Genomic DNA, 23,555 nt, shown 5'->3' on the forward strand with positions numbered 1-23,555 from the left:
AATGCGTGATATAGAAGATATCGTGACCGGAGCGCGTGCGAGTTATTGGTCACTTATCTGTCACGAGACATTTCCCACAGACAAAGAGCATTTGTTTTTATCTCGATTTCGATCGCCAACTTCGGATCTTTGCACTATGGTGCTCTCTAAGCCCAATTTAGGTCTTTGCAACTCGCTACATTTTGTCAGTTTGGTGATTTCGGTCTTGACTCTGTCGCTACTTTTTGCCGGATTTTTAAGAATCGAAATAAAATTGCAAGAACAGGAAGCAAGAGTGGGCACAATGGAGCTTCTCTGTCGTGAAAGAACACAAGATGCGTCACGTAAAAGTACAGCAAAGGTCGAAGGTCAGATAGATTTATTCTGATCGAATACTAGATTTAAATCAACTTGCGTCTTCTAACGTGCGTATTGAGCCTGATATTTCCTAACCTTACCCCGAGAAAGATTGCTTCATGTAGACTATGGATGTCTTAGGGAGGAGAGGCTGTGGTTGGGGTTCGCCATGTAGGAACACTTACTGAAAGGAATGTAGCGATCACGACAAAATAATGAAAATAGTTGAACTCACTGAAAAGTGGATGGCAGCAAGGGAGCCTTTTCTACCACAAATGACAAAAAAATAACGAAGAAACCTCTGATAAAAAAGTGTGCTAAAAAAGTTGTCAGTAAGGGAAAATGTTTTTCGCCTGTCTGTCTGTAACCCAGTGCTAAATTGCTGGCTCTCTTTTTTATTATTATTATTTTTTTCTGGTGAAAGAGAAACAGCGTCACTAGATATGGACTCCTTACTGTGCAACCTGTAGCTGCGATCAGTTTGTAGTTAGCATTTTCAGCATTTTATTAACATAGTCGTACCGTCTCGCTTACAAATTTTGCGGAAACAAATTTTATCGGTGCGAGCTCAAAGGAGATTGTGGTGAACACTAATTTTAGCGTTAGTTTGTAACCTTATGAAATTAGAAGATCCTCGCAGCTAAGAACACTACTGAAACTAGTAGTTGTAAATAGGACCTGAAAAAAATTCAGGCCCGTACGGAATTTGATCCCATGACCTCTGCGATACCGGTGCAGCGCTCTACCAATTGAGCTAACAAGCCAACTGGGAGCTGGTCAATGAATTGGGTACAAATAAACATCCAAGTGAATGAAGAATTTAGATATATGAAAATTCACATATTTGCGCTGCGGTGGAGAGATGAAATTCGAAGAAATTAGAAGATCCTCGCAGCTCCCAGTTGGCTTGGAATACCACAGAGCCTCATGGGGAGATCAGGTAAAATTTATCGTCACACAAAACGCGACCCCTTCTCCCCCCTCATTATCTCTGTAATGATCAAATTGTTTGAAATCCCATGTCTCGTATTCTGTTGCGTTCGTGAAAACCCTGCAGAAAGGTTTATTTCGAGGGGCGGGGAATAAAATATTTTATTTTCCGTAAGACCAGTGCCATCATACGCTGATTTTTACCCAAGTGACTTTGCGTGCCTGCCTCTTGTTTTGAACGGTACAGTCGTTGATAATATTGTTCTGATTGGCTTTTATTTTTATATAATTTTCAACTGTGAAACATTTTCGATGCGCATTCGGGGTGACAATCACATTGGCAGAAATTCATTCAATAATCGTAACAAAAAAAAAGTTATCCACCCTGATCTTCTTTCTAATCCTCCTGAATTGGATGTTATTTCTCCTCTTCACAAGTTATTCTTTCTCCCTATCTTACATATCATTAAACTGATCCCAGACACTGACAGCTGTTGTCATCAATGTTTCAGATTTGCCTTCGTGGTCCCCCCGGAGAACCTGGGTCCAAGGGAGAAAAAGGCGATACGGGGGACATCGGAGGGTTAGGTCCCCCCGGGGCTAAGGGGCAGAAAGGAGAGAGAGGAGCCCAAGGATATCCGGGAGTACCCGGAGAGTCGACGGTGCTTGATAACAAGGAAGGGCCCCTACAGGTGCTCGTGTCTCCTTCGATTTTGACGGTCAATGAAAATCAGACTGCGAGGTTTCATTGTGCTGCTTCTGGTATGTATGTCTACTCCTGTTTTTAAGAGGTTGCATTTGATATGATAAGACGTGATAGGGAAGTGAACTCTGATAAGTGAACGTTGAGTGGTGCTGACATGCATACCTTGGGACTTTCTAGAGCATTCTATTGGGTCACGTAGTTATGATGTAAGGCCACTAAAATAGTCGTGTCGTAAGCTTCCGGAATGTTCCAAAATATTTTGTAAATGCACTTAAGGACTCAGTCGTGTATGAGTAGTAAGGGACCGCGTAGCAAGTTTTTGGAGTGGGGGGCTATTTTTGGCTCCGTTATTTTTGTTAAATTATTTTTTGTTTAATTTATTTTTATTTTTGCAAAAAAAGTGGGGAGGGGGGGGAGGGGGGCTTTTTCCTTTACGCGGTCCCTGGTAGTAGTGATTGTTGTCATTGAGCGTGACCGACTGTTTGAAAAGCTATACCGATAAAGAGAGCTACTGTGGAAGATTGTTCATTTAAAGGATCATGGAGACTAATGTGAGATTGTGTCAGCGGTGAGCTAAGATATAGAATATATTGGATTTAGGTAAATTTATTAAGGATAATTACTGCACTGCCTTAGTAAGAATATTACAAGTTGTTTAATAAAGTAAGTAATTTAGCGCTAACAACTGAGTTGCGAATGTAAAAGAGTTTAAAGGCTGACGTTTCGAGCGCTAGCCCTTCGTCGGAGCGATTGCGAAGGTTTTTAGCTGTTAACATTGACTTACCTTTTATACTCTCCCACCGACGCAGCACTACAGTTTCTTTAGAAACTTACCCCCTTTATTCATTTGTTTAATAAAGTAGTTGAGTTTGTGTGAGTGTAGTGTTCTTTCCGTCGGTTAAATACCGTAACACTGTATAAGTGTACCGATATCATATAATCGTGTATCGAGTGCCGGAAAGCTTATTTCTTAATCAGCCTGAAATCGAATGCAAAAAATGTTTAGTACTCAGCAACTCATGCTCTTCAGCTTTCTTCTAACCGTGAGGTTTCAGCCGAAAACTCACAAATAATAATATACAAACTATATATGTCTCTTCAATCATAGGTGACCCGACGCCTACTGTTACATGGCGGAAAGAGGGAGAAGTACTTAAAGGTGATACTAAATACCACGTGCTGCAAGATGGCGGGTTAACCATCGCGAATGTTCAATACAACGACAGCGGTGATTACGAATGTGTTGCGAGGACAAATGTGAAACGAGCCGAGGCCTTCACGAAACTTGTTGTCCGAGGTAAGGTATCAATCAAATATTAGTGAGGAGTTACAGTGGTGCCCACGCGGATGTTATGTCCAACGCAACGAATACTTAGCTAAGTAACTGCGTGGCAAGCGATTTTTCGTTTCTCAATTTAAGAGTGATTTTAAAGATATACAATATGACTTTAAAGTCTGACAGGTGTTTTTCATCATAACAATTTTACACTGGTAAGACAAAATATCGAGCCAATTCAGTGACGATGATCGAGTTTCTTTAATATTTAAATAGGAACACCTCAAATTAAACCGTTAACTCAGGGCTCAGTTTACGTCATTGACGGAAGTGACGTCATACTTCCGATGTGCATTGCGACCGGCTTTCCGTCACCGATCATCACGTGGTCTCGACTCTTCCAAAGTCTTCCAGAAAGACGCATTCAATCAATGGATGGAAATCTAACCATCGTTAACACCACAGCGGATGATTCTGGAATGTACACGTGCGAAGCTGCGAATGCTATCGGCAGCGCCCGAGTGATGATACAACTGATGGTGTTGACACTTCCTAGATTCATTGTAAAACCTCCAACGGAAGTCGTAGGCAACGCAGGCGATGTACTGACAATTAACTGCAAGGCAGAGGGAGACCAAACTTTGTCAGTCACATGGAGCCGCGAGTACGCTGACCTTCCTGATCGGAGGGCCACTGTCGGTGAGGATGGAACCTTGACAATCATTCAGCTGGCACCAATCGATGCTGGGAAGTATATCTGTACTGCGACCAGCTTGGGAGGAGCCATGAAAATTAACGCTGAAGTGAATCTCGCTGTCATGCAGAGTAAGTGGGACGTTTAATTTCAATTGGAATTCCTAAATTATATGGGAGGTTACCTTATGTTTTATTTTGAGAGGTGTTTGTATTATCTAAATAAATCTAGTTTCTCTACTTTTGTTTATGTAGCAAGCTGAATTCGTCACGCATCATGATTCTTACTTATAATTTACTAAAAGACGGACACAAAGATGACGTCACCATGAACAACTTTTTCCTTTTTTTATCAAATAACACAAATAGATTCCATGTTGCTGTGATAGATCACATGACGTTACATAGATCATGACGTCATCTCTAATATATCACCGACCGGACGCATGTACGGTAACAGGGCATCTATTTGTTAACCCAGATTACTTTCATGTCAAGTGACATTAGCTCAAAGATGTACCTCATAAGCAATTCCATATCCACTCTTATAGCAACAACAAGCAATTCTCATCTGAATTTTAGTAATAGGGACTAAAAATAATTTTTAGGATTTCTTAAATGACTTGGCGCCATACATTTATTGCAACACCATCTGTTGTCCATTAGCCGAATTCGTTTGATTCCTTTCGATCACTTTTCCATGATATAATTTGTTTTGTCTGAGCAATTGGAAGTATTTTCAACATTATCTTAATGGTACTGCGCACGTATATCTTGAGCCTTTTTTAATAAGGAGCAACAACCTCCTCGCAGCACATGAATCGCTCTGAAGAAAGGCTAACGCTCGAATCGTCAGTTATTCAACTCTTGGCGGTGGTCAATTTACTTATCAACACAGTTTATAATTTTTGGCTTAGTTTAAGGAAACCCTTTAAAAACTACTTATTTATTTTTAGAGGGTTTGAAGGAAGGTATTTGCCCCATTCCTATCCCGGTCGAAGATTGCGGAAATGAGACTGATGACGAGTGTAGTTTGGATTCAGATTGTTTTGGTGAAATGAAATGCTGTTCGGATTCTTGTCAGAAGCTGTGTGTTCAGCCTCCACAAAGTAAGTGGTCTCCTATGTGTTTTCTTTGTTGCCACCTTTTATAACTTGGAGACTTTGGAAGTGTAAACAAAGAGATGTAAAAAAGGCTGAGTGAAACAATACCCCTGCACCCCCTCCCCCCGAGAAAAGTCGGAAAGTTTGCTACTCAAGCATAGCGATGACAATGAAATTGAACTCCTTCAAAGTGGAAGACCTTAACTCTTTCTGCAATTAACAGACCTCGTTCGTAAGTGCGTCGTCGTTATGTCACGATAACTCCGTACCATTTAGTGGACGGTGTGGTTTACAGAGGTGTCGCTCCATTGCATGTTCTTCGCCTTCCAGTTCGCCCCCATCCAGAAGAATTCGTTCCCTTATCAAAAATAACAAATTCGCCCACATCTTTATTACTTGCCTGATGGTCATGATGTACTGACCTTTCTGCGCTCACTCCGTTCGTTGTGACCTCGAGCTAAATATTTTCGTTTGGCCCTCCCTCTCAGCATTAAGCACATAATTAAATTCTTCTTTTGTGTAGCGAGAGGATGTGATGACATCCTTTATGCTGGCTACAGCACTAGTGGTGTTTATACAATCAACCCTGACAGAAAAACAGAGTTTGAGGTGTATTGCGACCTAGAGACGGACAGTGGAGGATGGATTGTGATCCAAAGGCGACAGGATGCATCTGTCAGCTTCCACCGTACATCGAACGACTATAGAACGGGTTTCGGAGACCTTGGGAGGAATTTCTGGCTAGGAAATGACAAAATTCATCGGATCACCGCAGCAAATGAGATGTCGCTGCGAATCGAGCTGGAGGATTGGAGTGGAAAAAAAGTTTTCGCTCATTACGACGTGTTCAAGGTAAACAACGAAAAGAACAACTACAAGATCACCGTCATTGGTTACAATGGTACATCCGGGGATTCCTTGAGTTACCATAACAACATGATGTTCAGCACCAGAGACAGGGATAACGACATGTGGAAGACGGGAAGCTGCTCAAATGACCTGACTGGGGGATGGTGGTTTAACGATTGCCACAACTCAAATTTGAACGGGCAGTTCATGGGAAACACAAAAGCTTACAGTGGTATTGGCTGGGTTTGATTTAAACATAACCTCTCCTTAAAGTTTGTGGAAATGAAGATGAGAGCTCAGTCCTACCTGAAAGAAAAAGAGGATGAAAGGCAGAAATAAGTCCAATTTTTTTTTTTGCATAAATTCGTGAAACAATTTTGAGTGCATTTATAAGGTATTTCTTACAAAAAATGGAACGCGTAACTGTTTCGTCCACAAACATAAGAGCTAAACCGTTATGCCTCGCACTAAATAACTAACATTATTATATCTCGCGGTTCGTACGTGGGCTATAATTAGTCAATTAAGCGGGCTGTATATCACTGTACGGCCCGCTAAACTCAACGGTTTGTGGTCAAAACCACCTTGAATAATATAATGAACTGAAACAAATGAAAAAACTTCGCTTCTTCCTTCATTTGAATAGTCAAACGCTGTGTCTCATCCATAGACTTTAAAGTTAGAATTAATTAGTGGTTCTTGATAAACAGTAAACATGGAAGTACTAGTAAAAAGCTTTTATTTGATTACTCATAATATAAGATGTTATCCAGGCCAGAACCACCTTGTACAGCATAATAAACTTTACTTCAATAAAGTACTACGTTTTAGCTTTCATGTAAATGGTTAAACACTAGATTGTCATCCACACCAAGGTATTATAAAAAAGGCTCAGCACCCTTCATCTGAATGGGTCTTATCCATGGGCGTAAAAGTAGAAATCCCCTCTTACCGCATTGCAAACAGTACCATTTGCATTCATATGATTGCACACATGTATGTATGGTTGCATAACAAACAGCACCTCATAACAACAGTCTTCGTCAAGTATAATGGCACAAGATTAAGATGGAGTATTCTGACTTATCCACACAATTTTTAGGCTTCTACTTTTTCAATACAACCTGAATTCAACACTCTCTATTTGCGATAGTGGACAAAATTCAACCAGCAGCTAACTTAAAGAGAAGGAAAACCATTTTGTTTAGTTATAAGTAAAACGGCGACTAGCTTTAGTTTTCTTCCGATTAGCTGACAGATGAAGCGAAACTCTTGACCAATCCCTTTACGATGTAAACCGAAACTACATGTATTACAATCCCTGACACCGTTCATTTGCAGACTTCTTTTCACTTCTGGACGAAATAAATTTATAGTCCTGTCATTTGCCGATTCGCTGTTTTTCTGTTCTTTCTTTACTTTCTGACTCTAACAGGCTAAATATGCAAACACAATATCGCATTTTCACTTCTAATTTACATGTATTAATGTTACAAAAATACCAGCCCTCATTTTTAATTTACAACGGCCGTCAACATAAACAATAGCCAAACGTCCCATATTCTTTTCGTTTAAGCGCATGATGCAGAGTTATTCTTTGGTAAAATGTCTTAAAAATATCTAAAAATTTTCAGATTGACAGATACAGAGCCACAGTAGTATTAACGCTCAGTTTTCATGGCGGAAAACGATTGCGACCTTCTCAACGAGTTTTTCTCTGGAACCTCTGCGAGTGTTGAAGTTTTTCGTCCGGCACTTGTCGCTAATTGTGTCTTCAACGGCTTTTTGTGTTATACAACCATCATTTTGAATATCGTAACCATCCATGCGATAAGGAAAACCGCGTTGTTGCCAAAATCTTTGAGAACATTATTACTGAGCCTGGCTGCCTCTGATGTTGGCGTTGGTTTGTTGGTCCAGCCGCTCTACATTTCTGTTGTAGTCAGCGGTTTGAAACGAAAACGTATCGACTGCATTTCCTACAAGGGGTTGTACGTCGTTATCAATTTCTTTTGTATATCCTCGCTCTTGAATGTTGTAACCATAAGTGTGGACAGGTTCTTAGCTGTTCATCTTCATCTCAGATATCAAGAGCTTGTGACTCACAAGCGCGTCATTGCTGCGGTGATATCAATATGGCTGTTAAGCGCAATTATTTCTTCTATTGTCATTTGGAATCCACTGTTCATCATCTCACGAGTCGCAGGGTTTGTGAACATGACTGTTTGCCTCATTCTGGTGGTAATTGTCTACTGGAGGATTTATATAGTCTTAAAGCGACACAAGAACCATATTCAAAGCCTTCAAATCCAAGAAGCACAACAGGGAGTCCAAAATGGTGACTTATTAAACTTTTTGAAGCTTCGAAAGTCAGCTCTTGGAACATTTTATGTATTTATTGTGTTCTTGATTTGTTACTTGCCCAGCTATATTCGTCTTTTTTTTTCTCTGGCTCCTCCTTTAAGTCCAATTTCTTTAAACGAAGCTTGGCCCCATACAATGACTTTGGTTTTCCTCAACTCGTCTTTGAACCCTGTTATATACTGCTGGAAGATGGGACCCATTCGTCGCACTGTCATGGACATAATGCGAGGCATTGTCAATCGGTTTAGAGAATAGCATTTGTTATAAGTAATTGTTGTTGTAAATATAAGCTTCCAGAAATCTCCAGACTGCTTAGTCATGGTGATATGCGTACCATAGAACTTTCTAATACATGTCATCAAGTCACGCAATTATTAAGTAATACTATTAAAACAGTTCTTTTTGTAAGCTTCTGGAATGTTCTAGAACACTTTGTGAATGTATATAAGGACTCAGTTAGAAAGCTATACCGTGAGATGAACTTTAACGGTTAGGAAAACTACACAATGAGGTACTACAGAGACAAGAATAAAAAAGTATCAGTTGCTAGTTTCAAGCACATTTGTAAGAGAAATTTATTAATGACCATGCAGATAGACTTCTTTTTACTTCTGGACGAAATAAATTTATAGTCCTGTCATTTGCCGATTCGTTGTTTTTTTTATTCTTTCTTTACTTACTGACACTTACAGGCTAAAGTCTTCCATATGCAAACACAATATCGCATTTTCCACTTCTAATTTACATGTATTAATGTTACAAAAAAGCCCGCCCTCATTTTTAATTTACATCTGCCGCCAACATGAACAATAGTCAAACTACCTGTATTCTTTTCATTTAAGCGCTTGATGCAGAATTATTCTTTGATAAATATATGTTATTTGCCGGCTGGGAGGTCCGTATGGTGAAAAATTGTGTCCGAGGTCTTGGAAATACTGCCCGAGGCCGTAGGCCGAGGGCAGCATTTTCAAGACCAAGTAAACGGCGAGGAAAGTGATTGTGAGTAAATTCAATTTTTTTATTTTGAAGTTGTGAGAGTTTGCTCGTTTGTTTGCTGCAATGGCGTATGTAAATCTGGTCTTTCCTTCACAAAAACTAAATTCGAATGGCATAATCCAACGAGACACAAGGGGATTTAATGCGGCCTTTTCTTAAAACATTCCTTCAGTTTCTGTTGTGCAATTTACGGTACAAATGTTCAAATTGAACGGACTTGGAAAGACTCGCCGAGAGCGTATATTTGTTGTAGAACTTAAATTAAAACTTCGCTCCCTCTTTCACTACGAACAAATTGCTTGAGAAAATTCAGGTATTAAATGAATGAAAGTTCCATCGATCAGTTTAACTGTAACCAAATACCTCACGTTTTAACCTTCTAGGTACTTTTTGTGAACGATTAAAATTAATTGCAGACGAGTTTTAGGCCGCTTGCCAACCAACGTAATGACACTATTGTTTATGCAAACTCATTCTGAAACCAATATTTTTCTGTCAACCAAAGTAATTTGAGTGAGAGAAAAGAGAGGATTCATAAGTTATTCATCGGCTTGAGGTAGTGACCGACGTGTTTGCTTAAAAATACTGCCTAGCCAGAAAAACGAGACATATTTATGAAAAATGGCAACGAAAGTTGGAATGTACTTGGCGACTAACGAAAGCGTTACCGTGGCCCGTGGGCAGAGATAGGAAAATACCGACCGGGTAAGGAACCAATCAGATTGCAAGATTCGTTACCTTGCCCTCTCAAAAAAAAAACAACAACAACAAATCAAAATATTACATGGCCTCTGCTAGACTTTTTCTGAACTTAGTACTGTTTATGAACTAAAGTGGATCCGGGACTTGTGAGGAGGTGATCAAAGTGGGAGCCGAACGCGGTCGTCTATGGGGGGGAGGGAGGGCTATCTGTAATAATCCGACACCTGAAAATATTCCCAAGCTACTCTAATGACTGAGAAATATGCCGGTATTATCTCAGTTTAGTAACTTTGCTAAACATTCTAATTACCTCCTCGATCTGCCACAAACGAATGCGTAAATTATTCATAATAATTATTTGGGTCTCTCTCCCCACCCCTCATCAACTATAAAATGCTCGGTCTCTGAAGATGTATTCAGTGTATTCAGACGAATTTAATAATAAAGAAGTATATGTCAAGCGCTCTTTAATTTAACTGACTATAGTGTTTCGTACATTCATTTTGATAGATGAAAAATATGTTAATGACAGCTTTCCTTCGAATAACTTTTTTCAGGTGTAAAGGCCATGTTTAGTTAAAATGTCTTGAAGCATCAAACAAATAGTTTGTTTTAAGTTCTAACCAACGCCGAGTGAAAGCGGTACTCGTTGCCTTTTTTATAAAAATTCAAATGCCGCAAAGTTGAAGACATCTTACAGACACGTACAGATGGCTTCGATTGTGTTATGTACTCGAGATTGTCAACTACGTATGACTTAAAATTTTCCGTTTAAAATCGGAAAATTTCAGAGCCATAGTAGTTACAACTCAGCTGTCATGGCGGAAAACTTCTGCGACGTTCTCAACAAGTCTTTCTATGGAACCTCTGCGGATGTTGAAGATTTTCGTCCGGTACTTGTCGCTAATTGTGTCTTCAACAGCTTTTTGTCTTATACAAACATCTTTTTGAACATTATTACCATCCATGTACTAAAGAAAACCACGTTGTTGCCAAAACCTTTGAGAACATTATTGCTGTGCCTGGCTGCCTCCGATGTTAGCGTTGGTTTGTTGGTCCAACCGCTCCATATTTCTACTTTGGTCAGCCGGTTAAATCAAAAACGTATCGACTGCATTTACTACAAGGGATTGTCTGCAGTCGTCAGTTTCTTTTGTACATCCTCGCTCTTGAATGTTGTAACCATAAGTGTGGACAGGTTCTTAGCTGGTCATCTTCATCTCAGATATCAAGAGCTTGTGACTCACAAGCGCGTGATTGCAGCGGTGATATCGATATGGCTGTTTAGCGCAATTATTTTCTCTAGTATCTTTTGGGATCCATTCCTTATCAGTTCAGAAGTCATTAGGCTCGTAATTATGACTGTTTGCTTCATTCTGATAATAATTGTCTACTGGAGGATTTATATTGTCTTAAAGCGACACAAAATCCAGATGGAAGGCCTTCAAATCCAAGAAGCACAACAGGGAATTCAAAATGGCGACTTATCAAACTTTTTGAACCTTCGAAAGTCGGCTCTTGGAACATTTTTTGTATGCATTGTGTTCTTAATTTGTTATTTGCCTTGCTATATTCTTTCTTTTTTATTCCTGGCTCGCCCTATAAGTCTGATCTCTTCATATGAAGCTCGGCTGTATGTAACGACTTTATTTTTCCTCAACTCGACTTTGAAACCTGTTATATACTGCTGGAAGATGGGACCCATTCGTCGCACTCTCATCGACATAATGCGAGGCATCGTCAATCGGTTCAGAGAATAGCATTGGCTGAGTTCGTTTCTGATGCCAATTTACAATGCATGGAATAAGAGTCTCGACCATGGTAAAATCAAACTTGATTTGTCAAAAGTACTTAAGGAAAACTGAGGGAGGACGAACCTAAATAACGGTTACGAAAGTTACACTATGGAGTACCACAGAGTCAAGCATAAGAAAGTATCTGTCGCTTGTTTCAAGCGCATTTTGTACGAGAAATATGTAAATAACCAGAAAGCTTCCTTGTTACTTGAAATATGATTTTAAGGTTGTCATCAATTAATATATGCATTTGTACTTGTCGATAGGATCGTAAACTTTTAACCTTGAAAAGTGTATAGCTTGTGAATTAAATACAAAACCGATTTTTAGATCGCTTTATAGTGTAAAAAGGGCCACGAGTTCATCAGTGTTTTTACTACAGTTAAATGTAACCCTCTTCGAATAAAGCCGCTACTTACTTGCGATCACACATAGACTTCCAGAATTTAGTTGTGCAGTTTCTGATTTAAAGAATAATATTACTTCGACTAGACTTGATGGTAGTCCATTCGACTAAAGTCTCAACCTTGTCAATATTAACCCGGCCTCTTATTAACTTAGTCAAAGACAGGAGGTTATATATTTTATGCCAATTACACAAAGCACAAGAAGCTCTACAACTTTCATTCAGACGGTTAGTCCGTTTGGAGAAATTAAATATAAATTATTTCACGCATAGATTAGATCATCACACTAGGGAATTAATTAGCTACTTATCTAATTTGTGTATAAGGAGGTATGTTCTTCGTTGAATAAAGTTCTGTTTGACGAGCGCTTAGGCGCGAAACTCAGAGTTACAGGGAATCGATGCGTCCTCTTCTTTAACTTATGTATACATAAATATATGCATGTATATATAGGTAGTTTAGTGTTAGCAACTAAGTTAAAAACGTAAATTGGTCACCGTGAAGAGTTTAAAGGCTCACGTTTCGAGCGTTAGCCCTTCGTCAGAGCGATTTGAGGAGTTGTGGGTTGTGTGTGGGTTGTGTGTGGGTTTATATGCAGACAATGGTGCTACGCTTTTGGTGGAAATGTGGTGGCGAGAAAACAGGAATAATTAGCTGAATAAAAAGCGCTCGTTGACACCGTGGGGATTATTAGTGCCGATTTGGAAGATAAATTTTTGCACTAGTGTTTTGCTACTTTCTGAAGTGCCTAAATTTAGGGAAAGGCCGGAAACTGCCATATAGAATAAGTAGGGAGATTAAAGTGTTTAGCGACTGGTTTGGATGCGTCCTCGTCATTTCTTTCGATGTCGCGAAGGTGTTCTCGGAATCGGTCACCTAGTCGTCTGCATTCATATGATTGCACATATAGATGGTTGCATAATATATAGCACCACATAACATGATGCGTCGAGTATAATGGCACAAGATTCAGATGGAGTATTCTTATGCGCTGAATTTTCAGGGTTCTGCTTTTTCCATTACAACCTAAATTCAAGATTCTCTTTTTGCAATAGTGGAAAAACTTTAACCAGCAGATTATTTAGAGAGAAAATCATTTTGTCTATCTAATTGCCTTGGAGTAGCTGACAGATGGAGCGAAACTCTTGACCAATTACTATACGATGTAAAGTGAAACTAATATAATTCATGACTGTCTTTGACACCGCTCATTTGCAAACTACTCTTTACCTCTGGAAGAAGTAAATTTATAGTCCTGTTATTTGCCGATTCGTTGTTTTTAATTCCCTCTTTACTTTCTGAGCCTAACAGGCTAAAGTCTTTCATATTTTAAACACAATATTGCATTTTTCGCACTTAATTTACATCTATTAATGTCACAAAAAAGAGAGCCATCGTTCTTAATTTACATCTGCCATCAGCATAAACAATAGTCAAACTTACTGTATTCTTTTTGTTTAAGTGCTTGATGCAGAATTATTGTTTGATAAAATGTTTTATCGATTGAAATATGTAAAAATATTACATGGCCATTGCTAAACTTTTTCTGAGCTAAGTGCAGCTGTTTATGAACTGAAGTGGATCCGGGAATTGTGAGAAGGTGGTCAAAGTGAGAGCCCAACGCGGTCGTCAGTAATGAGGGGAGGGTTATCTGTAATAATCCACTCCCGAGAAATATTCTCAAGCTAGACTAAAACGACTGAAATATATGCCGTTATTATCTCAGATTAGTAAGTTTGCTGAACATTCTGAATACCTCCAAGATCTGCCACAAACGAATGCATAATTTATTCGTAATAATTATTTGGGTCTCTCTCCCCACCCCTCATCAACCATAAAATGCTCGGTCTCTGAAGATGTATTCAGTGTATTCAGACGAATTTAATAATAAAGACGTATATGTCAAGCGCTCTTTACTTTAACTGACTTTAATGTTTCGTATATTCATTGTGATAGATGAAAGATATGTTAATGACGGCTTTCCTTCAAATAACTTTTTTCAGTTATAAATTCCATGTTTAGTTAAAATGTCTTGAAGCATCAAACAGATAATTTGCTTTAGTTCTAACTAACGCCGAGTTAAAGCGATACTCGATGCTTTTTTCAAAAATTCAAATGTCAGAGATGAAGACATCTTGAATGTACGAACAGATGGCTTCGATATATGGTGTTTTGCTCGTGACTGACATCTACATATGACTTAAAATTTTTTATTTTCAGAATCGGAAAATATCAGGGCCACAGTAGTTTTAACACTCAGATCTCATGGCTGAAAACGTTTGCGACCATATGAACGAGCTTTTCTTTGGAACCTCTACGGAAGTTGAAGATTTTCGTCCGGTACTTGTCGCTAATTGTGTCTTCAACAGCTTTTTGTCTTATACAACCATCATTTTGAACATCGTTACCATCCATGCGATAAGGAAAACCACGTTGTTACCAAAACCTTTGAGAACATTATTACTGAGCCTGGCTGCCTCCGATGTTGGTGTTGGTTTGTTGGTCCAACCGCTTTACATTTCTACTTTGGTCAGCCGGTTAAATCAAAAACGTATCGACTGCATATCCTACAAGAAATTGTTGGCCGCTATCAATTTCTTTTGTATATCCTCGCTCTTGAATGTTTTAACCATAAGTGTGGACAGGTTCTTAGCTGTTCAGCTTCATCTCAGATATCAAGAGCTTGTGACTCACAAGCGCGTCATTGTAGCGGTGATATCAATATGGCTGTTTAGCGCAGTTATTTGTTCTGATCTCTTTTGGGCTCCATCGGTTATGATTTCTCAAGTCATAAGGTTGATGATTATGACTGTTTGCTTCATTCTGGTAGTAATTATCTACTGGAGGATTTATATAGTCTTAAAGCGACACAAAAAGCAGATTCAAGACCTTCAAGTACAAGAAGCAGAACAGGGAGTTCAAAATGGCGACTTATCAAAATTTTTGAAGCTTCGCAAGTCAGCTCTCGGAACATTCTGCGTATGTATTGTGTTTTTGCTTTGTTATTTGCCTTACTATATTCTTTTTTGTTTGTTTTTGGCTCGTCCTTCAAGTTTAATCTCTTTACACGAAGCTGGGCACTATATAACGACTTTGGTTTTCCTCAACTCGTATTTGAACCCTGTTATATACTGCTGGAAGATGGAACCCATTCGTCGCACTCTTATGGACATAATGCGAGGCATCGTCAATCGGTTCAGAGAATAACAGTTCGTTTCTGATGCCAATTCACAATGCATAAGATAAGAACCTTGGCCATCGTTAGCTTAAACTTGATTTGTCAACGACAACTGAGAGATCGAGAACTTTAACGGTTAGGAAAATTACACAATAGACTACTACAAAGTCAAGCATAAGAAAGTATCAGTTGCCAGTTTCAAACGCATTTTGTATTAGAAATTTATAAATAACCAGAAAGCTTCCTGGTTACTTAAAATATGATTTTAAGGTTGTCATCAACTAATGTATGTATTTTTATTCGTCGATAGGATAATAGATTTATAACATTGTCAAGAGTATAGCTTGTGAATTAAATACAAACCTATTTTTAGGTCGCTTTATAGTGTAATAAGGGCCACGAGTTCATCAGTGTTTTTACTGCAGTTAAATAGAACCCTCTTTTAACAAAGCCGTTACTTACTCGCGATCACAGAATTCAGTTGTGCGGTTTCTGATATAAAGAATAATATTAAGTCGACTGGACTTGATGGTTCTCCATTCTACCAAAATTCTTAATCTTGTCAATAGTAACCCGAACATTTATGTACTCAGGCAAAGAATGACGGTTATGCATTTTATATTAATTGCACAAACTAAAAGGATCTCTACGCCTTTCACTCAGACGGTTGGTCCGTTTTGAAAAATTTAGTGCCAATTTTTACCTTTACCCTGCGCCAATCACCGCTGTTCTCGTCTATCCTAATTTTTTTGTTGTTATCTTGAAATTTTTTTTTAGTATTGTCTACCACAGCAAACAAATACTTGAAGGAGTTGTGGGTTGTGTGTGGGTTTATAGGCAGGAAATGGAGCTACGCTGGCGGTGGGAATATGGTGACGAGAAAGCAAGAATAAGTTAGTTGAATCAAAAGCGCTCGTTGATACCGTGAGGATTAAGAGTGCCGATTTGGAAGATACATTTTTTGTGCTAGTGTTTTGCGGCTTTCTGAAGTGCCTAATTTTAGGGAAAGGCCGGAACTGCCATGTGCTACATAGAATAAGTAGGGAGATTAAAGTGTTTAGCGACTGGTTTGGATGCGTCCTTGTCATTTCTTTGTATGTCGCGAAGGTGTTCTCGAAGTCGGTCACCTTGTCACCAGCATTCATATGATTGTACATGTGGATGGTTGCATAATGCATAGCACCACATAACACTTTTCGTTTAGTATAACGGCACAAGATTCAGATAAGCGCTGAATTTTTTGGGTTCAATACAACCTGAATTCAACATTCCCTATTTACAATAGTGGACAAACTTTAACCAGCAGTTGATTTAGAGAGAAAAATTAAGAAAAAATTATTTTGTCTATCTATCAGTAAAGTCGCGACTGGCTCTAATTGCTTCGGAGTAGCTGACAGATGGAGCAAAATTTTCGACCAATCACTTTACGATGTAAAGAGAAACTAATACAATCCCTGACTGTCTTTGACACCGCTCATTTGCAAACTACTCTTTACCTCTGGACGAAATAAATTTATAGTCCTGTCATTTGTCGATTCGTTGTTTTTCATTCCTTCTTTACTTTCTGAGCCTAACAGGCTAAAGTCTTTCATATTCTAAACACAATCTTGCATTTTTCACACTTAATTTACATCTATTGATGTCACAAAAAAGCCATCCAACATATTTAATTTACGTCTGCCGTCAGCATAAACAATAGTCAAACTTCCTGTATTTAAGCGCTTGATGCAGAATTATTGTTTGATAAATGTCTTATCTGTATTTTTTGCGGTTGAAATATATCAAAATTTTACATGGCCATTGCTAAACTTTTTCTGAGCTAAGTGCAGCTGTTCATGAACTGAAGTGGATCCGGGACTTGTGAGGAGGTGATTAAAGAAAGAGCCGAACGCGGTCGGCGTCTATAAGGGGGGGAGGGGGGAGGGCTATCTGTAATAATCCACCACCGGAAAATATTCCAAAGCTACTGTAGAACGACTGAAAATATGTCGGTATTATCTCAGTTTAGTAAGTTTGCTTAACATTCTGATTACCTTTTAGATCCGTCACAAACGAGTGTGTAATTTATTCCTTTTAATTATTCTGGTCTCTCTCCCCACCCCTCATCAACCATAAAATGTTCGGTCTCTGAAGATGTATTCAGTGTATTCAGGCAAATTGAATGACAAAAAACAAATGTCAAGCGTTTTTTAATTTAACTGACTATTATGTTTCGTATATTCATTTTGATAGCTTTCTTTCAAATAAATTTTTCAGATATATAGCCCATGTTAGTTAAAATAAATCTTGAAGCATTAAACAAATAATTTTCTTTAGTTCTTATCAACGCCGAGATAAAGCGATACTCGATGCCTTTTTCAAAAATTCAAACGCCAGAGTTGAAGACATCCTGAATTTACATACAGATGGCTTCGATTGTGTTATATGCTTGTGATTGACAGATACATATGACTTGAAATTTTCCGTTTCGAAGCCACAGTAATTTTAACGCTCAGTTGTCATGGCGGAAAACGTTTGCGACATTCTTAACGAGTTTTTCTCTGGAACCTCTGCGGATGTTAAAGATTCTCGTCCGGCACTTGTCGCTTATTGTGTCTTCCACAGCTTTTTGTGTTATACAACCATCATTTTGAACATTGTTACTATCCATGCGATAAGGAAAACCGCGTTGTTGCCAAAACCTTTGAGAACATTATTACTGAGCCTGGCTGCCTCCGATGTTGGCGTTGGTCTGTTGGTCCAACCGCTCTACATTTCTACTATGGTCAGCGGTTTGAAACGAAAACGTATCGACTGCATTTCCCACAAGGGGTTGTACGTCGGTATCAATTTCTTTTGCGCATCTTCGTTCTTAAATGTTGCAACCATAAGTGTGGACAGGTTCTTAGGTGTTCACATTCATCTCAGATATCAAGAGCTTGTGACTCACAAGCGCGTCATTGCCGCCGTCATATCAATATGGCTGTTAGGCGCAATTATTTCTTCTAGTGTCTTTTGGGTTCCATCGTTTTTCATCTTACGAGTCATAAGGGTCGTGAGCATGACTGCTTGCCTCATTCTGGTGGTAATTGTCTACTGGAGGATTTATATAGTCTTAAAGCGACACAAAATCCAGATTAAAGGCCTTCAAATCCAAGAAGTACAACAGGGAGTTCAAAATGGCGACTTATCAAACTTTTTGAAGCTTAGAAAGTCAGCTCTTGGAACATTTTATGTATGTATTGTGTTCTTGATATGTTATTTGCCATACTATATTCTCCTTTTTTTTTACCTGGCCTATCCTTTAAGTCCAATTTCTTTAAACGAAGTTTGGCCCCATACAGTGACTTTAGTTTTCCTCAACTCGTCTTTGAACCCTGTTATATACTGCTGGAAGATGGGACCCATTCGTCGCACTCTCATGGACATAATGCGAGGCATCGTCAATCGGTTCAGAGAATAGCATTTGTTATAAGTAATTTTTGCTGTAAATATAAGCTTTCAGAAATCTCCAGACTGCTTAGTCATGGTGATATGCGTACCAAAGAACTTTCTAATACATGTCATCAAGTCACGCAATTATTACGTAATATTATTAAAATAGTTCTTTTGTAAGCTTTTGGAATGTTCTAGAACACTTTGTGAATGTATGAATGTATATAAAGACCTAGTTATGTAGTAGTAGTGGTTGTTTTTTTTAGAAAGCTCTACCGTAAGATGAACTTTAACGGTTAGGAAAACTACACAATGAGGTACTATAGAGACAAGAATTAAAAAGCATCAGTTGCTAGTTCCAAGCACATTTGTAAGAGAAATTTATTAATGACCATGCAGATGTCTTCCTCGCTACTTGAAATATAATTTCAAGGTTATGCCATTAGTTAATGTATGTATTTTTAATTGTCGAAGGGATTATAAATTTTTAACCTTGTGAAGTGTATAGCTCGTGAATTAAATATAAAACCGATTTTTAGGTCACTTTATAATGTAATAAGGGCCACGAGTTCATCATTGTTTTTACTAAAGATAAATCTTTGAACAGAGCCTTTATTTACTTGCGATCACGCATAGACTTTCAGAATTAAGTTGTACGGTTTCTAATATAAAGAATAAAGTTAAGTCGAATAGACTTAATGGTTGTTCATTCGACAAAAAGTCTCAATATTAGCAATAGCAACCCCAAGTACTTATTTACTTAGGCAAAGACAGAAGGTTAGACATTTTATGTTAGTTACACAAAGTACAAGGAGCTCTATGTCTTTTACTCAGACATTTAGTCCGTTTTGAAAAATTTAGTATTAATTTTCACATTTTTTAAATTGTACCTTGCACCAATCAATCAATGTTCTCGGCCATCCTTGCTTTTTTTTGTCAGAAAAGACCTCAAATTCCATGACGTAGCTTCTCACTAACTTCAGTCGGCGGAAGGCCAGTTGGCTATGTACAAACCATGACGTCAGACTCCAAACTTGCTCCCAGGAGGAGGCTGGCTAGAGTCAGGCCACAGACATCCGGATTGCAAATTAAGCGTTAAGGCCCACTTTAGTTCTCTCTGTCATTATAAGAGAAAATTAGTGATGCATAAAGTTAACGCACTTTTGGAAATTTTCACTAAAGTCAGTTGTTACAGATCGATCCACAGGGAACGCCCAGATTCCTCAGATCTCCCTGTACAGATCCATCACAGAACATAGAACAGTTTGAGTTAGGAATGTCAAACTTTGGAATTCCTTAGACCTGTCACTCAAGTGGAAAAGGACATTGACAGAATTCAAACATTACGTTATAAGCAGTTTGGAAAGGGCATAGTCAAATATAATGCTTTTAAACAAAATTTTACTTTGTTTTGTTCAACCTCTGAACATAAAGGTGTATCGTTCACATTATGAATTTTTCGATGGAGAATTTTTGATAGGCGCGATGAACTGTATGCTTGAGGAAATGACAAAGTTGAGAATGATCAGCCGCATGAAGCTGCAAATGTGCTTTACTGGTTTGAAAAGGTCCCTTACCTGTTGTGCTGAAAACTAGGGAGAACCCTGCTATTGATGGCAATATGGTGACGAGAAAACAAAAATAAATTAGTTGAATGAAAAGCACTCGTTGATAGCGTGGGGATTAAGAGTGCTGATTTGGAAGATAAATTTTTGTTCTAGTGTTTTGTGCCTTTCCGAGCTGCCTAAATGTAGGGAAAGGCCAGAAACTGCCACATGTTCTATAGAATACTTAGGGAGATTAGAGTGTTTAGCAACTGGTTTGGATGCGTCCCTGTCATTTCTTTCTACGTTGCGAAGGTGTTCTCGGAATCGGTCACCTAGTCGTCTGCATTCATATGATTGCACATATGGATGGTTGCATAATGCATAGCACCATATAACACTTTTGGTCTAGTATAGTGGCACAAGATTCAGATGGAGTATGCGCACAATTTTTAGACCAACCCTCATTTAATTTACATCGTTTAAGCGCTTGATTCAGAATTATTGTTTGATAAAATGTCGTATCTGAGCTAAGTGTAGGTGTTCATGAACTGAAGTGGATCACTTTTGAAAGGTTTCGGCTACGCAGACGTTTTTGCACATAGATTGTGGCAAAGTTTAACATGGTTGCTGTGTAGCGGATGAAACTGTTGAAAACACAGTTTACGATAAAAAATGAGATTTTCAAACTCGGAGATTAATGTCGACCCACAATATTAATGTCGTGTTAAACTGCCTGAAACTGGAAAAGAAGCTCCTCTGAGGTATGCGGAATATCTTTTGACGAAAAACAGAACGAAGTATCTTTTTCTATATAAAATGATTCACAAAGGTATTGAAAATTATATATTGAAAAAAAAAAACACCCAAAGCGTACCTCAGCCAATCAAATGCAGCCATTTTAAAGTTATGATGCCCCTATGTTTATCAGTGATTTATCAGCTGTGCTATTACACTGTTAACAAAAAGAGCTCTGAAATCAGTTGAATTGAATGAGTTATATCCGCTTTTCTTTATATTAACTTGTAATATACTCTTAACTTTTGTACTTAATTTGAAAACAGTTCCTGCTATCAATGACGTGGTGCGGCTTGGGGAATCAAGAGTACTCTTTAATATTACACTTCGTGGACACTAACTCGAAGGTAGATCTTATTATTTAGAAAGTTACAGGATAGAATGTCTTCGAAATTTCTCTTGATAAAATAATGAGGCGATGTACTTTGAGTGAAGTGAAGAGACTACGAAATATTACCCTTAGTCGTACCGGTTTTGTGTCACGCTCGACGTATGAATTCGAAGTTGACAGCTGTTGTATTTTGTTTTCATTCTAGAGTTACTGACAATGCCATTTGCGTTGATTTGAATAATTGCATGCAGTCATATCACTTTTAGTATTCGTCAAATCTTCATGTTTGGTATTCAAATTAACGAAAAGGGCATCGTTATAAGAAACGCTCGAGAGATTAGAAAGAAAAGACAACAGCTGTTTACTTTAATAACATACTGAAAAAACCTGAGATAAGGAAAGAGAGGAAAAACTTTTCGTCACGTTTTTTTCTTTTTTTTCCAAAGAAGCCTCGTCATTTTATTTCAAGTCATTGTAGTTGCAAAGAGACTTGTCCTGCCCCCCCTCCCCCCGGGGAAAAAGTCGGAAAGCTTGCTACTCAAGCATAGTATAATAAACTGTACCTTATTAAAGTACTACGCCGTAGCTTTCATTTAAATGGTCAAACACTAGATTGTCATCCACACCAAGCTAGAATCACCTGGGACAGTAGATTAAAAAAAAACTCAGCACCCTTCGTTTGAATGCGTCTTATTTACAGGCGTAATGATAGGAATCCCTTCTCACCTAATTGCAAACAGTACCATTTGCATTTATATGATTGCACACACATATATATGGTTGCATAACATACAGAACCTCGTGACAACAGCCTTCGTCAAGTATAATGACACAAAATTTAAATGGAGTATTCTGACTTATCCACACAATTTCAGGGTTCTGCTTTTTCAATACAGCCTGAATTCAAGATTCTCTATTTGCAATAGTGGACAAACTTCAACCAGGAGATTATTTAGAGAGAAAAATTTAGGAGAATCATTTTGTTGATTTAGTAACAAAGTGGCGACTGGCTCCGAGTAGCTGACAGATGGAGCAAAATTCTTGACCAATCACTTTACGATGTAAACCGAAACTATTATAATCCCTGACACCGCTCATTTGTGGACTTTTTATTTCTCGACGAAATAAATTTATACTCCTGTCATTTGCCGATTCGATGTTTTTTTATTCTTTCTTTACTTACTGACGCTAACAGGCTAACATGAACAATAGTCAAAACTTCCTGTATTCTTTTCGTTTAAGCGCTTAGTGCAGAATTATTCTTTGATAAAATGTCTTATCTGTATTTCTTTCGGTTGAGAGATGTCAAAATATTACCTGGCCTTTGCAAGACTTTTTCTGAGCTTAGTACTGTTTATGAGCTAAAGTGAATCCGGGACTTGTGAGGAGGTGATCAAAGTGAGAGCAGAACGCGGTCGTCTATAAGGGGGGAGGGAGGGCTATCTGAAATAATCCACCACCTGAAAATATTCCCAAGAAGCTACTAAAAAACGACTGAAAAATATGCCGGTATTATCTCAGTTAAGTAAATTTGCCCAATATTCTGTAAACCTCCAAGATCCGCCACAAACAAATGCGTTGTTTATTCGTAATAATTATTTGGGTCTCTCTCCCCACCCCTCACCAACCATAAAAAGCTCGGTCTCTGAAGATGTATTCAGTGTATTCAGACGAATTTAATAATAAAGAAGCATCTGTCAAACACTTTAATTTAACTGACTATAATGCTTCGTTATTCATTTTGATAGATGAAAAATATGTTACTGACAGCCTTCCTTCGAATAACATTTTTCTGGTATAAATGCCATGTTTATTTAAAATGTCTTGAAGCATCAAACAAATGATTTGTTTTAGTTCTAACCAATGCCGAGTTAAAGCGGTACTGGGTGCTTTTTTCAAAAATTCAAATGCCGCAGAGTTGAAGACATCTTGAATGTACGTACAGAAGGCTTCGATTGTGCTCTATGCTTGTGACTGACAGCTACATATGACTAAAATTTTCCGTCTTAAAATCGGAAAATATCAGAGCCACTGTAGTTTTAGCGCTCAGTTGTCATGGAGGAAAACGTTTGCACCATTCTCAACAAGTCTTTCTATGGAACCTCCGCGGATGTTGAAGATTTTCGTCCGGC

The 23,555-nt window shown here is 38.4% G+C and overlaps 2 protein-coding genes across 2 annotated transcripts in view; both read left to right on the top strand.

Moving 5' to 3' along the window:
* LOC136281627 (uncharacterized) overlaps positions 1-6,681 on the top strand; it is a 137,784-nt gene extending 131,103 nt beyond the window's left edge. The window contains exons 3-7 of the mRNA XM_066168286.1: positions 1,779-2,028; positions 3,081-3,269; positions 3,525-4,073; positions 4,898-5,050; positions 5,568-6,681. Coding sequence (XP_066024383.1) covers positions 1,779-2,028; positions 3,081-3,269; positions 3,525-4,073; positions 4,898-5,050; positions 5,568-6,142 — 1,716 coding nt within the window. The 3' untranslated portion in view covers positions 6,143-6,681. The remainder of the gene's footprint in view (positions 1-1,778; positions 2,029-3,080; positions 3,270-3,524; positions 4,074-4,897; positions 5,051-5,567) is intronic.
* Positions 6,682-7,570: 889 nt separating this feature from the next.
* On the top strand, positions 7,571-8,512 carry LOC136281628 (melanocyte-stimulating hormone receptor-like). Its single transcript, XM_066168287.1, has one exon. The coding sequence runs from the start codon at positions 7,571-7,573 to the stop codon at positions 8,510-8,512; it is 942 nt and encodes a 313-aa protein (XP_066024384.1).
* Positions 8,513-23,555: the final 15,043 nt, after the last annotated feature.

This window comes from Pocillopora verrucosa, chromosome 6 (genome assembly GCF_036669915.1).
Source record: "Pocillopora verrucosa isolate sample1 chromosome 6, ASM3666991v2, whole genome shotgun sequence".
In the NCBI taxonomy this organism is placed as follows: Eukaryota; Metazoa; Cnidaria; class Anthozoa; order Scleractinia; family Pocilloporidae; genus Pocillopora; species Pocillopora verrucosa.